Source organism: Lampetra fluviatilis, chromosome 1 (genome assembly GCF_964198595.1).
Source record: "Lampetra fluviatilis chromosome 1, kcLamFluv1.1, whole genome shotgun sequence".
Taxonomy (NCBI): domain Eukaryota; kingdom Metazoa; phylum Chordata; class Hyperoartia; order Petromyzontiformes; family Petromyzontidae; genus Lampetra; species Lampetra fluviatilis.
The window spans coordinates 27,815,646-27,836,594 of record NC_136275.1 but is presented as its reverse complement, the minus strand read 5'-3'; the positions used below and the strand labels follow the sequence as shown (position 1 = coordinate 27,836,594).

General features: G+C 49.9%; 1 protein-coding gene across 3 annotated transcripts in view; it reads left to right on the top strand.

The window, feature by feature from the left end:
• Positions 1–20,949, top strand: part of LOC144940232 (uncharacterized) — an 89,892-nt gene that overhangs the window by 36,454 nt on the left and 32,489 nt on the right. For all 3 annotated transcript variants that reach the window (XM_078866787.1, XM_078866778.1, XM_078866769.1), the window contains exon 3: positions 20,480–20,619. In XM_078866787.1, the coding sequence (XP_078722913.1) occupies positions 20,480–20,619 (140 nt within the window). The remainder of the gene's footprint in view (positions 1–20,479; positions 20,620–20,949) is intronic.

Genomic DNA, 20,949 nt, shown 5'->3' with positions numbered 1-20,949 from the left:
TCTCGAGTCGAGAAGATTTCCTCTGGCGAAAGCTGTCGGGCGTTGGAGGGTGGCGGGGGGCCGGCGTGTCTCCTGCTGAAAAACCGGCGCTCGGCGGTCGGGGAAATTCCACGCCTGCGCTCGGGGGCGCCGTCGCGAGCGGCCGAGTGGGTGGTCGTGGCTCGCTGTGTCACGACGGCGGGTGCAATCGTAACGATAGCAGTGATGTCCTTTGCGCCGTGTGCGCAATGTTTCACGGGCGTCACGTAACCGTAACTCCTGATGTGCGGAGCCGAGCTCAGTGTCATTCGAAAGCCGAGTGGAAGGCGGTGGGGACCTTTGAGAAAGAAGTGGGGGCCTGAAAACGTCAACGGAGGCATAGATTTAATGCTGCTGCGAACGATTAGCGGGATGGAATTGCAGACGCTGGGGCTGTCACGTGAGAATCGACGCCTGGCAGTGAGAGTCGTAGCCCTCGTTGTAGAGCGGAGGCGGTTGTGAGTCGTTCCTGCATAGAGTTTGGCTGTGAGCTGTAGTGCAGGGTGACAGGAGCTGTGGTGCAGGGTGACAGGAGCTGTAGTGCAGAGTGACAGGAGCTGTAGTGCAGGGTGACAGGAGCTGTGGTGCAGGGTGACAGGAGCTGTGGTGCAGGGTGACAGGAGCTGTGGTGCAGGGTGACAGGAGCTGTGGTGCAGGGTGACAGGAGCTGTGGTGCAGGGTGACAGGAGCTGTGGTGCAGGGTGACAGGAGCTTTGGTGCAGGGTGACAGGAGCTGTGGTGCAGGATGACAGGAGCTGTGGTGCAGGGTGACAGGAGCTGTGGTGCAGGGTGACAGGGGCTGTGGTGCAGGGTGACAGGAGCTGTGGTGCAGGGTGACAGGAGCTGTGGTGCAGGGTGACAGGAGCTGTAGTGCAGGGTGACAGGAGCTGTGGTGCAGGATGACAGGAGCTGTAGTGCAGAGTGACAAGAGCTGTGGTGCAGGGTGACAGGAGCTGTAGTGCAGGGTGACAGGGGCTGTGTAATGCAGGGTGACAGGAGCTGTGGTGCAGGGTGACAGGAGCTGTGGTGCAGGATGACAGGACCTGTGGTGCAGGGTGACAAGAGCTGTGGTGCAGGGTGACAGGAGCTGTAGTGCAGGGTGACAGGAGCTGTGGTGCAGGGTGACAGGAGCTGTGGTGCAGGGTGACAGGAGCTGTGGTGCAGGGTGACAGGAGCTGTTGTGCAGGGTGACAGGAGCTGTGGTGCAGGGTGACAGGAGCTGTGGTGCAGGGTGACAGGAGCTGTAGTGCAGGGTGACAGGGGCTGTGGTGCAGGGTGACGGGAGCTGTGGTGCAGGGTGACAGGAGCTGTGGTGCAGGGTGACAGGAGCTGTGGTGCAGGGTGACAGGAGCTGTGGTGCAAGGTGACAGGAGCTGTGGTGCAGGGTGACAGAAGCTGTAGTGCAGGGTGACAGAAGCTGTAGTGCAGGGTGACAGGAGCTGTAGTGCAGGGTGACAGGAGCTGTAGTGCAGAGTGACAGGAGCTGTGGTGCAGGGTGACAGGAGCTGTGGTGCAGAGTGACAGGAGCTGTGGTGCAGGGTGACAGGAGCTGTGGTGCAGGGTGACAGGGGCTGTGGTGCAGGGTGATAGAAGCTGTTGTGCAGGGTGATAGGAGCTATCGAAAAGAAAATACTTTTTTTTTTAAATCCTTTATATTAAGTTCACTTGCTTGCTTGCTCGCTTGCGCGCTTACGACCGTGCAAATCTTTCGGTCGTTTTTTAACCCACTTCCCGTGATCCAATCGAGCTGACATTTTGTACACAGACTCGTTGTGCGTGACAATTTATTTTCGTGAAAATTTTTTTCCAAAATTTTCCACTTTTTAGGAATTTTTTTTTTCATATTTAATTTAAAATACCAATGTGATACAAATGAAACTCTTACTCAAGAAAAACAGAAATGAATAATAAAATAAAACCGATGCCACGCATATAAAGGATTTATAGTGAAAAACTTTGTTTTTACGGGTTAATTTTTAAAGCACCGGATTATCACGGCTGAACGGACTTCAGTTGGCAGTCGCGACGGTGGAGGAAGAGGGTGGGATGCTGGGTGTTTGGTGCGCTCCCCCGACGCTCACGTGGTGAGGGATTAGGACAGAGGGGCCCTCACATGAAGTGGTCCCGGGCCGCCAATGTCACCTTCACTCATTGTCACGGAACCCCCCCGCTCTCCTCCCAGCCCCCGTTGACCCCTCCCCCCGCCCCCCCCCCATCCGTGACACGTGGTCTTCTTTGTGCCAGCGGATCGCATTAAACACGAGTTGCCGATGATTAAAGCGCGCGACGCATAAAAGCCTTGCTAGAATTGCGCTCGGCGGCAAAGTAAATGTAAAGTTGGCAGTGCGCCGTAAGCCCTGGAAATACAGCAATTACATACCTCATCACACAAACTTGGGAAGTGCCGTAACCCCCCTTGGCCGTGCTGATCCGCCAGCAGACGGTGCGAGCACCGTGCGTTGCACGTCCACCACGATTGATGAGTCGCGTGGGCACACGCGTTCCTTGTGGAGTACCCCCAGAGTCGACCACTGACTTCGGGGGATACGAACCGGGTTTTGCGAGTAGAGCGCTATTCTCTCAGCAGCCGCACAAGACTCGATTTGGCGAACGGCGCCTCGGATCGTTTTGACTCCGCGGCGGTGGTTAAACGTGGGCCACAGAGCGTCGCTAAGTGCGCGCATGTGGCACAAAATCAACGGAACGATCGCTCGGGGGGCACAAAATCGACGGAACAATCGCTAGGGGGAATTATGGCCGAGCGTCGTTCCTCCCACGCTGTAAACAGCAGGGATGCTGGGAGCCTCTGATGCCAGGGCATCGCTAAATACGAGCACTAAAGAGCAATCCTCCCGTTGCAGGTCTTTTGCAGAAGCCGCCCATCTCGCTCCGCGGTAATTGGCGTGCGTGCATTCATGTGTGTGCGTGTCTGTGTGTGCGTGTCTGTGTGTGGGGAGTGGTCGTGCAGTGGTCAGCGCACTGCGATACTAACCCGGCGACCCGACTTCGACTCCCGATTAATTGAAAGGGTCCTGAGCATCCCCTAGGTCGGCTCGGCCTCAAATTGGTAACCAGTGTGATGGTTCAACATCGCCACTGTGGGGAGACAAACGTGACCGGGCGTGGTGCTGGCCACCCACCCCCTCGTGCGCCGTTGTTTTGCTGCTGCTCTCGGCTGCGAAACATTTAGATTTTTTTTCCAAAGCAGACATCACCAGCGATGGCAACGGGGTCAAAAGGTGAGTACTTTGTGCTATAGAGTAGATAAATACTGCTATAGAGTCAGCATGCACTGCTGTAATCATTGCAGGTACCACCACAGTCAGTAAGCACTGCTGTTCGATGTTTAAGAGTAGTTTTGAAATATTTTCTTGGCCCAGGCAACGCCGGGTATATAAACTAGTGGTCAATAAAATCAATCTCACTGTCGGACAAGTCAAATCTGCTTGTCTGATAGATAAGGCTGGCCTCCCACCATGGAAATGTGGAATAGCCACTGCATTCTCTTTTTGACTTGGACCTTAGAGTGTACTGTACTTAATTTTTACCGCAGCTTGTGCAGAGGAGCGAAGCCAAGTGACTGAATTACAAGAGCAAGGCCGGGTGTGTTATATTAGACAGGGCAATGGAATGGGCGTTAGGAGCATTGAACGATGCCCGTTGTCCCATTTTGTGATAACCGGGTTTCTGTAACCCGTCCTGTAATTCAGCTACCCATAGTACTGTGACCGCAATTACAACATAAATGGTCCTACTCAAACGTCAGAAAGTTGAATCGTTGGTTTGTTGTACTGACAACTTGGCGGGACCATACAATACTTCACGTTTTCATTAAACGTCTGAATAATAATGATGGTGAAATATATTATAATACTTAATTCAATGTACGCTGATGAGAGGAATATCACCATGTGTCACGTAATGACATCCATCTCATGATTCTCACTTGGCCAGGGGGGGCAGCTTTTTACACTTCATCAGAAGCGTCACAGATATCCGCCCAAACCCCCCGCCTCCGCCTGGAACGTCAACCATGCACCAATCTTTTTTGACGACCTGGTCAAAGTGATCGCAGCGATCGAACAGAAACGGCAGATTCTTTTCGGGCGTTCCTTTATTTTTGGTCCCCCCCCCACCTTCCGAGAGGACGCGCCTTTCCGCGCGTGCTAACAATGTGTTGTGTGTGTGTCGGGATCGCTGACGAAACGCCGTTTATAAATCTAAAAGGCCCCCCCTCCCCCCCATTTCTGTGCCATGCCAAAACTCTGCAGCCCCGGCCACCGGCTTTACGTGCCGAGGGGACTGCACGGCACTTTGAAGGAAATTGTTCCGTGCAGATGTAAAATAATTATAATAACGCGGCGTGCACGCGGCCATGGAAGAAGTTCATTTTGCGATGACAAACGCGACGATCCCGTAAATGTCGAGCGCACACTTGCCAGCTATTTCAAAAGAAAAGCAGCTCCCCAAACGTATGTGTGTTGAACTTCTTTCGCACCGTACGTAGCCAACCGTGCTAATCGGAGGTTAAAGTCTCAATCGTGTAACGCACATCCGGCGTGCGGCATTGCAAAGCGGTGTGTTTGCTCACTCAAACATCATTGTCATCATAAACCATGGTCACTCCACTGCTGGATGAAGGGCTCACCAGGCCGTCGCCACCTATCACGATCCTGTGATGTAATAAAGTTACGTACAATGCGATAATGATTTTTGTACTCTTGAATGCCTCAGAATGTGAGGACATCTTTTTCAAAATGGCCCTGCTTGAGATGTTGGGTAAATGGATAAAATCAGGAAATAACATTCAATTCTTTACAATATTCCACATCTGTAAGTACGCTCAACAATTTATTAGATTTTCCAAAGGTCACTTTACACCATCCAGAAAATGATGATGAATAATCAATGAACACGCATCACTGCTCTTTCTCCAACACAGATTTTTTTATGTTCACCTTCAGACGTACATGGGAAATTTAATCTCATTACCCGCCAATGGCCAACACTTTACATGTATCGATACTGCACTCGCCATTATCACAATGTGGGGTAAAGTGGGGTAAACAAAAGCAAAAGCCCATTTGAACCTCCGCCCGTGACACCGTGTGACTGTGTGTGGCTGGGTGGGTGGGTGGGTCTGGTCACAATGCTGGCCGGTTTGGCAATAAGCATTATGTGGTCACGTGGAATTATTTTTCAGACAAAAGTTATGAATCAAATTTGCATTGGGTGGTGCTCGTCTCTGTTGATGCTTCTGAGCCAGTGGTGGAAATTTCACATTATTATGACAGGTACCAGTATCTCCATAGGACAAACACTGTTGACTTCCCACGATTTACTGCACGTTTCGCAGACTCTAGACGGATGATGATGGGCTAGTTTATCCCCATACTGGGAATATTGAGGATCTTTTAACTTTTAGTCAGACGCCGCCATTCAGTGGCCTGGATCTGATTTTCCGCAGGAAAAGCTTCACCGAGCCTCTCAGGAGGGCCCTGCATTGGGATATTCGGTCAAATTCCATCGTGACCGGTGGGATGGCACTCAAATGTGCCCTGCCACAGCAGAAAATTTTAATCCGTGGACAGGCCCAATTCAGCCCACCACAACGTAGGTGGACGCTCGGCAACAAGCCTCAGGATGGCGGTGCAGCCAACCCCTGGTCACCTTGCTGCATCTCCCACGCCTATAACACCGGGTACGCTCGGGTGGCAGTCTCGCGGTAGAATAAAGCATTTGCAAATAGAATCCACAAACTTAAAGATATAGCCAGGTACACTGTGACCCCCGGTGAGTGAAAATATTATTGGGTGGGGGGAGGGCATGGTGGTTGCGGTGCTGAAATTAAATGTTTAAAATGCGCACACGTGTGCCACCCAGCTCCTCACTGGAGCGGGTGAGACGCCAGGACGAAGGTGCTTTTTCATAGGCATGGCAACGAGCCCTGTTTGTTTTTTTGCGTTGGCCCATATTTTTTGCGTGGCCCAAATTCTTGTCACGACAGATGTCGCGGAGGCAGTTGTAGGGAAACGTCGTCACACATCGACGTTGAATTCCGTCCCGAAAAGTCTCATGCCATCGACGAGTAAGGAGCTTTATCGGTCACAATTTGATCGATGCTTTGGTAGTGTAAATAATGATATAAATGATGATCCAAATGTCTTTGTGAACGTGACAACACGACTCGTTTCTGAGTAACATGAAGATAGCAGCAGGTACGAAAGGAAAATTAACGAGAATAATTTAGAGAAAGGCAAGGTTAGATTTCTTGGACGTGTGATGAGAAAACAATAAAGCCATTTGAGCAATTGGATGCAACTGGGAAGAGGAGGAGTATCTAATACAAAGTTTATTGAGTAGATAGCATGGACAGAGCAAAACGGAATATGGAAGGCCATGGGAGGCCGGCGTCGTTGAGAGGGGACCACGTGGAGGGCGTCTATAAACAAGTGCACCAAAATTCACGTAAAATCGGCACTTTGATGGGAGACTGCCAGGGAACTACCGGGTGTCGTCGGCTTGGGGCCCACAAGGTGGCCCTGGAGATGGCAGCACGGCAATGGAGGGAGTGTTATCTCCCGTACGCGTATGGGTGGGTTCGATTCCCGCTCACGGCCACCATCGGTGGCGATTATCTGAACCGGTCCTGGGCCTCCCTCAGGTGGCCTCAGTCTCAAATGAGAACCTGGCGTGCAGTGTATAAACATCGCCACGAGGGAGACAAAGTCGGCCGGGTGTGGTGCTGGAATCCCACGACCCTCGTGTGTCATGCCGGCCTGCATTGCTTCCTCGCCAACAGCATCTGCCCCAAAAGTCTGTTCTTCGGGTTCACTGGTTTCCTTTCACGTTACATTGCGAGTGGAATTTGCCAAACATCTCCCTGCATTCAAAGGCCATCTCCCCCTCAAAAAATGTTGAGACTTGGGGAGGCTTTTTTGTAGGCAGAGTGCATCGTTATAAACAAAGAGTTTCGTCATAATTATTTATATATTGGTGTGTGAGGAATGCAGTGTGTGCTACATCCTGGGACCCCTCTAATCGTGGCAAGCCAGTCACAAGTGCGACAGCAGAAATGTTGTCATAACAGGCGCAAAATTAGTTTTGCGGAAAACTACAACCGGGCCAGAGGAACAAAACGGCGCGAGAAACGCGACGAGGTCTCGAAGAGATTGGAAATGGAGAGGGCGGCGGGGCGGTGAGAGGGGGTGAGAGGGGGGAGAGGGGGGGGAGAGGGGGGGGCAATGTCAGAGCAATGCCACGGGAACGACCTCGTTATCGCACGCGCGGTGCAATTCAAGACGTGGCACGTAGTCACGTAGAGGTTCGGCGCTGACAGCGGCAACGCGCAGATTCCTACCCGTACCCAATAGAGCCAACGGTGACGGCAGAAAATGCGTTCGAGGTCGAACGGTTGCGCCTGCTACTAAGGTGACGATACGGTGCAGCGCACGAATGATGATGATGATGATAACGGAGCGTATCCGAGAGAGACGGACTGCACCAAGGAGATGGAGCAACGAAATTGTTTTAACTCGCAGTTCACCCGGGCGGGTCGCAACGTCGTGGGATTGCGAGAGCTCCGTGGCGGCTTGGTTGGAGGTGGCCTCCATCCAGCAGTGGATTGACCATGGCTGGCGATGGTTATATAACATGTGATGCAGCAGCAGCAGCAGGCGTAAAAACGTGGCGAGTAAAGAAAAAAGGGGGGTAATTGCCTTTGGGACGTGATGCATTAGAATAACAATTGCAACATTTGGCATTAACCTACAAAATATTCTTTAATTATTATTTCAGCATTACGGATTGTTTATTTATTTTGTTTGGAGTGCGGAGCTCCGCACCTCCGAGTGGCACGGTTGGCTACATGCGGTGCGAAAGAAGTTCAACGTACATAAATACATCTCCGGATCGCGAATATTTTTTGTGTGACCTTGCAAATTTCTGAGCGTGAATCTCGGCGATGATTGACCTCCACGCTCGATCCCATCACACTCTGCGACGCTCCCCCTCCTCCGCTTCCACGCGTTGCGTAAGCGCTCTCTGTCTCGCTCTCTCGCTCTCTCTGTCTCACTCTCTCGCTCTCTCTGTCTCGCTCTCTCGCTCACACTCTCTCATGCTCTACCTCTCTCGCACGTCCGCTCTGTTACGTGATGCGCAAATTAAACACTCGCAACCGTGAAAGCAGCTCTCCCCTCCCTCTGGCCGCCACCCGAAATTTCATCGCGGTAGAGCGCAAATTCCCAAAGCGTGAACGAGTAAACCGGGAAACAACGGAAGTCCCTTGTCAGGCTTATCCTTACTTGGCATCCGACATCGGACGAGGTCGGGCGCGTTCGGGGTCATCGGTTCGCAGTCTGTCAACGGGCAATGAACCGCAGGGCATTGCACGCAAGGCGACATGGAGGTCGTCAGCCGTCCTGCGACATTAAGTGCCGGGGAAAATGATTTATCGTGCGAAACGTTTATGGCACCGCGGGCACATTAAACCCAGGAATGTATCGTAGGGGGAGTCGCGTTTGAAAATAAATGATGTTGTTGACTCGGGCCGAGTTAATGGGGTTTGTGTTTGTTGAACGCGTCGGTTAATGCGAGGAGCGGCGACGGTCGCTCCAGACTCTACTTTTGTCGCTGGACGTGCCCTCGTCGCCAGCGCACACATCCTCGCTGTCTCTCTCCTCTCGGCGAAGTGCAAATCGTGTCGCGGCTACGTGGCCGAGGCAATGCGTTTCGAACGTGTTGGCAATCTCTGGCGAGTGCTCGTCATCAGTATGTAAATTCCGGCACGGGCAGGATTGGGGTTGACAGCTGCGTTGGCGGAGGCACTGTCAGTTGACTGGTAATTCAGTGGAGCGCTGACAAAGCCGGAGTTTGATGTGGGAATAAATTATCGTGAAGTGCCGATAGAAGTTGGGGGCAGGGGGGGCTGGCGGGGATGGAGGAGTGGTGGGGGGGTAGAATGGAGGAGTGTGCAAACAGGGCAGAGATGGAGAGAGAGTAGGGTGGATGTATTTTACGCAATAGCATCATGGCCGTCCGCAAAGTCCTCTCTCGATAACCCTTGTCAAGGTAAATTTTGGAACACGGACGGTCACGTGATGATGCTGCGCGTCCCGTGATGAGGCTCGAACTCGGCTGAGTCGTGCACATGTTCTCTTGAGGGTCCTAGTTTAATTCCAAACGTCCTCCAGGTGACATCCCGTGAGACCACGTGTCCATTCAGAACTCTCGCCAGAGCGGCACAACCCTGTCAGTTAAAGAACAGCTCGTGGAAGACGATACCATTGAAATGCATCTGAAATCCCTTCAAAGTGAGTTTTTTGTTCGTGTCCAGGGTATGTGCATTTTCACGAGACAACTTGCTGCAGAGGAATGTTTGTCTCATCGTGGTCAGAGTTTAACCAAAGGGAAGTGAAAACACACAATTTCATGAGATTTGTGTGTGTGTGCAGTAACCGGTGACTGAGCTGAGATCACCAACTAATTAGATTTAATCGCAGGTGGCTGAAACCTAGAATCAAAGCCAGGTTCTCAGCAGTGCCATGTCCCTATCGCTGGTGATAGTTTACATGTTTTTTACAGAGCAAATGCAATAAATTCAAGGTGCACATCTATAGACCTGTCCCAGTGCCTTGTTTCGAACAACAAATTCTGTTTGATGGGTTTTTTTTTCTCTCTCAATATCCCGAGGGGGGTGGGGGGGGGAACAAAATTATGCTCATCAGTCACGGGTTTATTTTCCTTGCCCGTTCCTTCCTTGCGCTCTTTCGCGTGCACACATTTGTACCTTTTTCAGTTATTTTGTCTCCTGTAAGTTGAAAAGGCATTTCATCCGGTTTCCTTCAATTTTCCAAAATAAATATTTAATATATAGAGGACCGCAGAGCTTGGGAGGGGGCATTTTTTATCGACTCGCTGCCTGGGTACTTCCTTCCACCGCGCCTCCGATTATCACGGTTGGCTACGTATGGTACAAAAGAAGTTCAACGTACGTACGCACACAACACATCACACCTAAGCCAGAACTATGACGCAATCACCCAGGATGCACCCGATCTCGGAAGCTAAGCAGGTTTTAGCCTGGGCAGTGCTTTGGAAGGTTGGACCACAAAGCCCAAACGGGTGTTGCCACAGCTGCTGTGGAAGCTACGTGGTGGACAGCAAGAAGGGGGGGGGGGGGCATTGCGGAAAATCTAATCGTCGTATTGTACTACCACCCGCATCTTCAATCGGCACGCTTGGCTACGTACGGTGTGAAAGAAGTTCAGCATAATACACACATGCGTGCGTGTGGTTCCTCTTGGTGCCTCCGAGTTGTTCTCTCTCTCGCTGTCTCTCTTTGAGAGGGAACAGACACTGTGTAGCAGCGCGCTACGAGCTGAAATTATTATAATAAGTAGATAACATAAATTATGCATGCCTAAGTCAGAATTTATGCATGTACTGAATATTTAGGTTGATTGTGGTGTTGGCTTCCTAGGTGCAAACATTCCATGTAGCCATACACTGCTAACCACACACACATACACGTGTGCTTAATCTTTCATGAAATGACACGTTAATTTCTGCAGTCGTAGCTGCATACAAACAGAACAATAATACAAGCACACTAATAACCGTTAATAGGGTTTTGCCCACTATTTAATTGCTTTTGCATCACACTCCACAGGAGGCAAATGACTTGGGGCACTCGTCACGGTGAATGTTTATTTGTAAATGTTGAGCACGAAGCTTGAAGCAATGTGGAATTTTAGACTGATCGTGCCCATGAGCGGAACCAATCAACGTCCGAGCCATAATTTCAGGGGCAACCCAAATAAAAAAAATACAAATATTTTGATAATATTTATAATCGGACTTGGGTATATATGTACCGAAGGTCAGCTTTCTACGCTTCTTCTGAAACAATCGACAGATTTCCCATCCAGCACTATCGTCGTTACGCATTAGGTACCGCTTGCCGATGCAAGGCACGCACGCACGCACGGGTAATTTTGCGTGCAACAACTGGTAATTCATATTTATAATTCTCCTAAAATCCACGGGGGACCGGAGGTAAGTGAAGATCTAATTCACACCGTGATGTATTGATGGCGTTATGCATAACCGCATTACGGATCCGGCTGTCTCGGAATCGGAGTGCCAGGGCCCTGCCTCGGTGAGGAGAGGCAGCCGCTGACGCGGGGCTGTCAGCTTGGGGTGAGAAGATAAAAATAAGCCCCCGGGATGGTTTTAATTATCTAACGGAATGATTGGCACCGTTCTTATTGATGCACTTTCTTTACGTAGCGACGAGAAGGAAACTGGCACTATTTGGACACATCTATATGATGGACAGCAACATCAACATTAAAGGTGTGTCGTTGTTCGGGGGGAAATGGAAGGAGCCGGAAGGAGAGGAAGACCAAACGGAGAATGGCTTGACGACGACGTGAGAGATTGGTGCCAGAAAGATGTGGCCGCTACTTGAAGCATATTGGCACAAGGCGGAGAGGAAAGTGGAAACAACAAATGACGAAAATGTGCAGTGGACACCTACGGGATATCTGCCCCCAATGGATCGTGACGATGAAGATGATGTGCGTACAATGTGTATGTTACCGTTTTAGAAGCAGGGCTTGCGATCATTTAATCGAGACGCGTGAAAACAAAATTGCCTCTTGCAATGGTGAACGTATGGTGGCGAGACTTGCATGAGGAGAAATGGCACCCCCTCCCCTCCCATTGTCACAGGCTGGCAGCGAGATTACCGTGAACATAACTACAGCTTTAATGGTCACTGAAGGCCACCTTAGATAAATATATAATTTGCACTGCCGTCGGACAGCTGTGATAGGAGGAGCATGGTGATTGGCCAAGGGGCTCAAAGGGTGGCAAAATTAAATAGGGGAGTGAAAGGCGGGTGAGTTGGTAACTTTCAAGGTGCCATGGTGGCGAGGTGTTAACTTAATTCTAGATTTGAAGCTTTCGTGACTGCAAGGAATCATCTTCTTAGGTTTTTTCGGTAAAGTCACGTAGAAAGTAAAATAAAATAAAAACAAAAATTACGACGTTTCGGAGGCAACACAAGTCTCCGTCATCAGGTGGGACCGTCACAGCCAGATTAGCTGTATCAAGTGAGGCAATGATTCAAGATGTAATCCCTTAAAAGCGAGTTGAGGGGGGAGGGAGAGGGAGGGGGGAGCTCATCAGACTATGGTAGCCAATGAAAGGAACGTATCGGGAGGGAGGGGGGGCGAGGCCAAAAGGGTGGGCGATGGACGTGGAAGCGCTTGTGCGCAAGCGGCCAATTACTGCACACGCCAACACAATGGAGCAATTGTGCGCAAGCGGCCAGCTACTGCACCCGCCAACACAATGGGCAGAGAGGAGGAGGGGAGGTCTAATACACATGATAGACAAAAGAACGAAAATGATGATGGGTACAAACTTAGGGGGAGCTCATCAGACTATGGTAGCCAATGAATGGAACGTATCGGGAGGGAGGGGGGGGCGGGGGGGGGGGCGAGGCCAAAAGGGTGGGCGACGGACGTGGAAGCGCTTGTGCGCAAGCGGCCAATTACTGCACACGCCAACACAATGGAGAGAGAGGGGGAGGGGGGGTCTGATACACATGATAGGCAAAAGAACGAAAATGCCCATGTTTATACCAATGCTGGCTGAACAATGAAGAGAGTACTGTTAAAATAACTGGGGATGTTAACACTCGGTAAAGTACAGTAAAATAGTGCCTGTCAGATAAGATGGTCCAAAAAATGTTGTGATTAAGTATTTTTTGCGTGGTTGATAACATCTTTCCAATGATTACTAAGTTTGTACCCATCATCACGGTTGAAATTATGTCTGTGTTTGTATATTTGTATGGCTTCGTGTACAAACCTTTGATGGTAGCCGGGAGGTTTGCAGAGAACCTTGGTCTCGGAAAAGACAATTTCATGAGAGCCCACCGAGTTGTAGCAATGATCGGCCACGGCAGAAGAATCAGTTCTGCCGTGTTTCAGATCTGACTTGTGCTCGCGGACACGATCAGAAACATGACGTTTCGTTTCTCCAATGTAGCAATCACCACAAATGCAACTCAATTTGTAGACTCCAGGATACTGTAAGTCAGGAACGACATCCTTCACAGATGGAATCAGATCACGGATTTTATGCACTGTACTGAATCGGACTTGATTCTTATGTTTGTTTAGAATTTTGGAGATATTTTTGGTCACGCCAGCTATGTATGGTAACGTGATGGTTTTGGTCGGAGTTTCATGTGGCTGTTTCTGTGTGGTGGGAGAGACAGCTTGGCGGATAGTACGGTCAGAGTATCCGTTCATCCTGAGGGCCCGATGTACATGTCTTAATTCACCGGTCAGGTGGTGTTTGTCAGAAATGCCATGTGCTCTGTGGTATAGCGTTTTGATGAGAGAGTTCTTTTGAGATGGGTGGTGGTGGGAATCCGGTTTCAAGTAGGAGTCTGTGTGGGTGGCTTTTCTGTAGACAGAATGTCCCAAGGAACCGTCAGGACTCCTCTCAAACAGAATATCCAAGAATGGTAGTTTACCGTCTTTCTCCACTTCCATGGTGAATCTGATGGATGGGTGTCTAGAATTGATGTGGTCCAAGAAGTGGTTCAATGCTGGGAGGCCATGTGGCCAGATGACGAAAGTGTCATCCACATATCTCTTCCACAGGGAAGAACGCAGGGTGGATGTCTGGATGGCGTCTGATTCAAAATTTCCATGAATATGTTGGCTATAACTGGTGACAAAGGGGAGCCCATAGGGGTACCCTCATTCTGTTTGTAGAAGGTGCCATTCCAGGTAAAATAGGTGTTGGTGAGGCAATGCCTAACCAGCGCAGGTGCATCAGAATTCAATCCATGTTGGACTAAGTCCTCAATTATTGTTAGGGTGTCCGGTACTGGGACTTTGGTAAACAAAGATACTACATCAAAGCTGACGAGGATGTCATCAGGAGATAGTACCATGTCCTTAACCATAGAGACTAATTGGGTTGAGTTGAGTACTGCTGAAGAGGTCTTGCCTGTGAAAGGGAGCAGAGTATCTGATAGAAAACGGGCTAGTTTGTACGTGTTAACATTAAATGTGTGTGTAAGAGAGTATTGTCTAAATTATCGAGTTCAGATCGGAGTAACCTTATTCTCTCCGAGATTAGTGATAGGCTGGCTTTAAATAAGATCTGTTTGGAGTTCGGTGAGGACACAGCAGCGGATGTGAGTGTGAAAGCGATGGGTATTACCTTAAATTTCGCCATCACCCCTAAATATATACCAGTAGAGGATATGATTTCCCAGATTGATGTAGCCCTCAGAGGCATAGGACACATCCATGCGGATGTAGCAAGAGCTGAAATAGCTACTATTCTTAAGAATGCTAAGAAACCCACTAGTAACATCAGCAAAAACGAACGCTCTGAACTCGCGGACCTAAAAAAGAGAGATGATATAGTCATCCTCTCGGCAGACAAGGGCAATGCCACGGTCATCATGGATAAATATTCATACAACAACAAAATCCTGGACCTTCTTAATGATGGGAGTTACTCCAAAATTAAAAACGATCCCACTAAAAGCCTAACGACGAAAACCAACAGTATCATCACGAGTTCGACTTCCCTAATCGAACCAAGCAAACGTCCCTCTCTAAAACCATCGGCGGCAAGACCTCCCAGACTCTATGGTCTTCCCAAAATCCATAAGGAAGGCACCCCGCTACGACCCATTGTGTCGACGATAAACTCTCCTACGTACAAACTAGCCCGTTTTCTATCAGATACTCTGCTCCCTTTCACAGGCAAGACCTCTTCAGCAGTACTCAACTCAACCCAATTAGTCTCTATGGTTAAGGACATGGTACTATCTCCTGATGACATCCTCGTCAGCTTTGATGTAGTATCTTTGTTTACCAAAGTCCCAGTACCGGACACCCTAACAATAATTGAGGACTTAGTCCAACATGGATTGAATTCTGATGCACCTGCGCTGGTTAGGCATTGCCTCACCAACACCTATTTTACCTGGAATGGCACCTTCTACAAACAGAATGAGGGTACCCCTATGGGCTCCCCTTTGTCACCAGTTATAGCCAACATATTCATGGAAAAGTTTGAATCAGACGCCATCCAGACATCCACCCTGCGTCCTTCCCTGTGGAAGAGATATGTGGATGACACTTTCGTCATCTGGCCACATGGCCTCCCAGCATTGAACCACTTCTTGGACCACATCAATTCTAGACACCCATCCATCAGATTCACCATGGAAGTGGAGAAAGACGGTAAACTACCATTCTTGGATATTCTGTTTGAGAGGAGTCCTGACGGTTCCTTGGGACATTCTGTCTACAGAAAAGCCACCCACACAGACTCCTACTTGAAACCGGATTCCCACCACCACCCATCTCAAAAGAACTCTCTCATCAAAACGCTATACCACAGAGCACATGGCATTTCTGACAAACACCACCTGACCGGTGAATTAAGACATGTACATCGGGCAATCAGGATGAACGGATACTCTGACCGTACTATCCGCCAAGCTGTCTCTCCCACCACACAGAAACAGCCACATGAAACTCCGACCAAAACCATCACGTTACCATACATAGCTGGCGTGACCAAAAAGATCTCCAAAATTCTAAACAAACATAAGATCCAAGTCCGATTCAGTACAGTGCATAAAATCCGTGATCTGATTCCATCTGTGAAGGATGTCGTTCCTGACTTACAGTATCCTGGAGTCTACAAATTGAGTTGCATTTGTGGTGATTGCTACATTGGAGAAACGAAACGTCATGTTTCTGATCGTGTCCGCGAGCACAAGTCAGATCTGAAACACGGCAGAACTGATTCTTCTGCCGTGGCCGATCATTGCTACAACTCGGTGGGCTCTCATGAAATTGTCTTTTCCGAGACCAAGGTTCTCTGCAAACCTCCCGGCTACCATCAAAGGTTTGTACACGAAGCCATACAAATATACAAACACAGACATAATTTCAACCGTGATGATGGGTACAAACTTAGTAATCATTGGAAAGATGTTATCAACCACGCAAAAAAGACTTAATCACAACATTTTTTGGACCATCTTATCTGACAGGCACTATTTTACTGTACTTTACCGAGTGTTAACATCCCCAGTTATTTTAACAGTACTCTCTTCATTGTTCAGCCAGCATTGGTATAAACATGGGCATTTTCGTTCTTTTGCCTATCATGTGTATCAGACCCCCCCTCCCCCTCTCTCTCCATTGTGTTGGCGTGTGCAGTAATTGGCCGCTTGCGCACAAGCGCTTCCACGTCCGTCGCCCACCTTTTTGGCCTCGCCCCCCCCCCGCCCCCCCCTCCCTCCCGATACGTTCCATTCATTGGCTACCATAGTCTGATGAGCTCCCCCTAAGTTTGTACCCATCATCATTTTCGTTCTTTTGTCTATCATGTGTATTAGACCTCCCCTCCTCCTCTCTGCCCATTGTGTTGGCGGGTGCAGTAGCTGGCCGCTTGCGCACAATTGCTCCATTGTGTTGGCGTGTGCAGTAATTGGCCGCTTGCGCACAAGCGCTTCCACGTCCATCGCCCACCCTTTTGGCCTCGCCCCCCTCCCTCCCGATACGTTCCTTTCATTGGCTACCATAGTCTGATGAGCTCCCCCCTCCCTCTCCCTCCCCCCTCAACTCGCTTTTAAGGGATTACATCTTGAATCATTGCCTCACTTGATACAGCTAATCTGGCTGTGACGGTCCCACCTGATGACGGAGACTTGTGTTGCCTCCGAAACGTCGTGATTTTTGTTTTTATTTCATTTTACTTTCTACGTGACTTTACCGAAAAAACCTAAGAAGAAGAGGTGTTAACTACCTCGCCTGGGACGCAGGAGGTCGTATGTTCGATCCCGATCCGGATGCCCGCTGTATATTTGTAGTTTGCGTGTCTCTCTCCCTGTGGTCGCGTGGATTTTTTTCCGGGTCCTCCGGTTTTTCCCCTCCAAATTTCGAATAAACATGCATTCAGAGTATTTAGCTGCTTGAAATTTCCACCTGATAAGGCCACTTCGTTGAGCTATCACTTGTGGCCCGGTCTCTTCTGAAAAAGAGCTGTATAGTTCAAGTAGGCCTTCCCTGCTGAAATAAAAAAAAACATATTCGTAGTTTAGTTTTATAGTGTAAAGTTAAACAAAATCTGGATTCATAGCGAAACATATTTCTGTGGATTGACATAACTATCGTGTGTAAACTGTAACAAAGCTGCGCTGATAAAAAAACACAATAACGTCGTAGTCTGGTGATGAATCCCCATTGCAAGGCATTGCTGTTCAGAACAATTATCCATCTGGCTCGACCACGACGGACACCGCTGAACCCAGCGTTGAATTATTCACGCGACCAACGCCGGTAGCGCGCACACACACGCGCAATTACCCGCTCGCCATGCCCGAGCGCCCGATAACGAAATTCTCGTGTCGCCCGCACGTTCCCGCGCCACGATTTATCGCCTCCAAGCTCCCCAATGGGCAATTTTTTTTTACATTTTCAAGGCAACATTAAGAGGACAGCTTAAAATTGGTTATTGATCGGTGATTTCCACATGCACGCCGAGTCATTTCTCTCTCTGTAAAACGGCGGTGAAACGGCCGGCTTCAGACTTCAGACTTCGGAGCCGTTGGCGCTTCGTCTTGGCCGCCCCTTTCTCTCACCCCCCGCCCCCACCCCCCCCCCCCCAATACTGCCCCCCTTCTCGCATGCCGTGCCAAATCAAGCGTACGAGTCGGCAGTCGACTGCGAGCAGAATGTACGACGTTGTCGAGAGACGGGGATCCCTCGGGTCGCCGGGAGAGGGAGTTGATGGGAGCCGCAACTCGAGCGAGCCGGAGCGGTCGGCCCGCCGCTGTCGGGCGATCGTGGGTCACCAATGAGCCCGAATGAAAGCGAAATGCAGCCGTTTTCCCCCTCCCCGCCCATACTGACAAACACCCTCCTATCGCTCTCTAGCCATTTGGCAAACGTGGGCTTCCGCGATTGCGCACGCGTTCCACGCGGCCACAAGGCGAGCGTGAAGAGAGCGGGGCAGGCACCGACAGGAAGCCGCACCACCGCTCGAGCTACGCCAATGATCGCACGGCTTCAGCCACGTTACCATTAACGCACACACGCACGTGTTCATTTTTTTCTCCGGCTCCTCTGATTTTTTCTAATTCGCGCGCATTTAAACTCCCTGGCTGCGATACATTTCCACGTGACAAGCCACTTCGTTGAGTTATCATTTGTGGCCAGGTTGCTTCTGAACAAAAGCTACACAGCTCACTGGGCCTTACCTTGTAAAATAAAAAGAAAGTTAATAGTAATAGTCGCAGTCTTATCCGCGAATGTGCCAGCGAACCGTCGCCACCGCTAGCTGTGAAATCCTTACTTAATGGACATTTACACCAAGTCTCCTCCCGCGTGCCGCTACATACGCTACAATTACGCGGGGAGATGCGATGTATTTTTCCCGTCGCCACCGGGATGACTTTTGACTTCCAGCGATCTCGCAGTCCGGTAACGGTATGAAGTGATTTAACCGCTTGTAAGTGCACAGTTTCAACCACTCTCCCCTCTCTCACTTCCCTCCCCGCTCCTAGCACCACCCCTCCCATGCCAGCCCCAATTAATTCGATGGATTTCATAGCTGGGAGTGTAAAAAAATATCTAATCAATGGAAGTCGATCGTAAAAAGATTTTAAAGTGCCGTGAGGGAGAGCGTTGTTGCGTCAAACATAGATCCCGCGCGTAATCGGCGAACGAACGGCGCGGTGAGCGGCGCCAGCTCCGCGCGATCCTGGGGAAGTCTTTACAAATTAAACGTCTTGCGGTGGCAGCGGTCCAGTTCAGTTGTTTTGAAGGACCCCCGTGAGCTAAGAAGCTCTTGCATCGGGTTTCATCGACAAAAGCATCGTCGGTTCCCTGGCAAACGCAATGTGTGTATAACAGGTGGCAAGAAAAATGGAAAATAAAAAGGCATACGTAATGAAAAAAAAATGGCAACAAATCACGTAATATATAGTATATTACAAAATTACCTTTTAAAATACTTAACCAAAATGAGGATCGCGATTAAAGAACATAAAACAAATAAGGAATAAAAATGCAAATGGTAAAATAGATTTCCTGAGAAAAATCTAATTTCAAGAGCGCAAAAAAACGAATGGAAACATTCCTCGGCTACACGAATGTTTTTAGTCGCATTGCCATCGCACCTCTCCGATTTAGTACGGTTGGCTACGTGCGGTGCGAAAGAAGTTCAACATACACTCACACATACCTAGAACACTGCGTGGCCTTAAAAGCAAAAAAAAGTCAGCGTTTCGGGGCAATGGCTCTTCTTCATAGCACGTAAAAATGACCAGCAGAGAGAGAGAGAGTGGACGAGGGTTGGAGACTGTACTTAGTGTCACGGGGCCTGATGAAAATTGAATGTCCTCACGTTCACTCATCGACATCCAGTCTCCATAACTCCCGCGGTCTTCCACTATGCCCAATCGGTAATCTCCCCTCCCCTCCACACCAAACCCCCCCTCCCCCTTCCTCTCGTCCCGTGTGCCGCAGGAGGGTGGTGACATGTCCCAGGTTTGCGGTTTCCGCCCGGTGGCGCCTTGGTTAATACTGTGGCTCATACCAATCGCCAAAAATACAGGGTGCTTAAAAAAAATGTTAACACTTATGAGAATTTGCAACAATACCACGAGAAATGTGCCCTCTGGGCTCTGGAGACCACCTGGAGAAGGTTCCAGGTATGCGTTGACAATGATGGCGAACACGGTACACACGCGTGCGCGCGGGTACCGGCAGCGTCGTGGGCCACATTTGATTGCGAATAACCTTGTAGGTTAAAACCGCAAGGCAACATTGACCCCCTACTTACTGGCAGACGGATGCCCGCTTGTAGGATAAATCTGCGTTGCACAGGGACACCTACCTTGCCTGCAGCAAGGCATTGGGACATTTGCCATTAGAATCAGAATCTTTATTTTAGATTGCAGGAATAGGAATCTGATAAGCTGTGAAGCTCTTTTTTTCCACAGATGTCCAGTATGGGCGCGGGGTCGGCAAGATTGCAATGGCAAACAATGCAAAAAAAACGATAGAAGTGCAAAATAGAGAAAATGGTTAGCAGGTCACTATAAATCGTACATTTATTACATAAGTCCGATTTATCAAGATTGAGCAAGGCAGCACAAACAACGACCAAACAGTAGCAGACCACACCAAGATAACACCACACAGTGGTCGCTCGATATTGAACTATCGGCACACGGGTAAGGGTCAAAGTTACATCGAAGAGGTGAGATGAGATGGGATGCGACGCGATGGATTTTGAGCTGCGGAGGCGTTGCCGCGAGCGCCACGTGCACGCTGATTCTCATCCTTGCCCCCTCTCTACCCCCTCCCTGCCGCCCGTTTCTCCCCCTTGGCGCCAGGCGTCTGCGGGTGCTCTCCCTCGACTGGTTCTACGAGGGCGTCAAGACGCGCTTCAAGCATGTGGGCAGCACCAAGGTGGCCCGCCGGCTCCAGGAGAGACTCTGCGAGGGCAGAGGAGAAGGCACCACCTCCTCTCTGGGTGCGTGTCACAGCCTCCCCTCACGTCACTGTGCATGCCCAACATCCCTTGCCTCTTCACGCCGCCGTGCGTGGGGAGCGCTGGTGCAGCGCCACGAACCCGGCGACCCGAGTCCGATTCCCGTCACGGCCAACACCAGCGACGATTATCTTGAACCGGTCCTGGGCCTCCCCTAGGTCCACTCAGCCTTAACATCGCCGCTAGGGAGACAAAGGTGGTCGGTCATGGTGCTGGCCACCGACCCCCTCATGTGCCGTGCCGGCCTTCATAGGTGCTCTCTAACAGCACTTGCCCCCACAGTCTGTTAAGGTTATACGGGGGATATTTGTC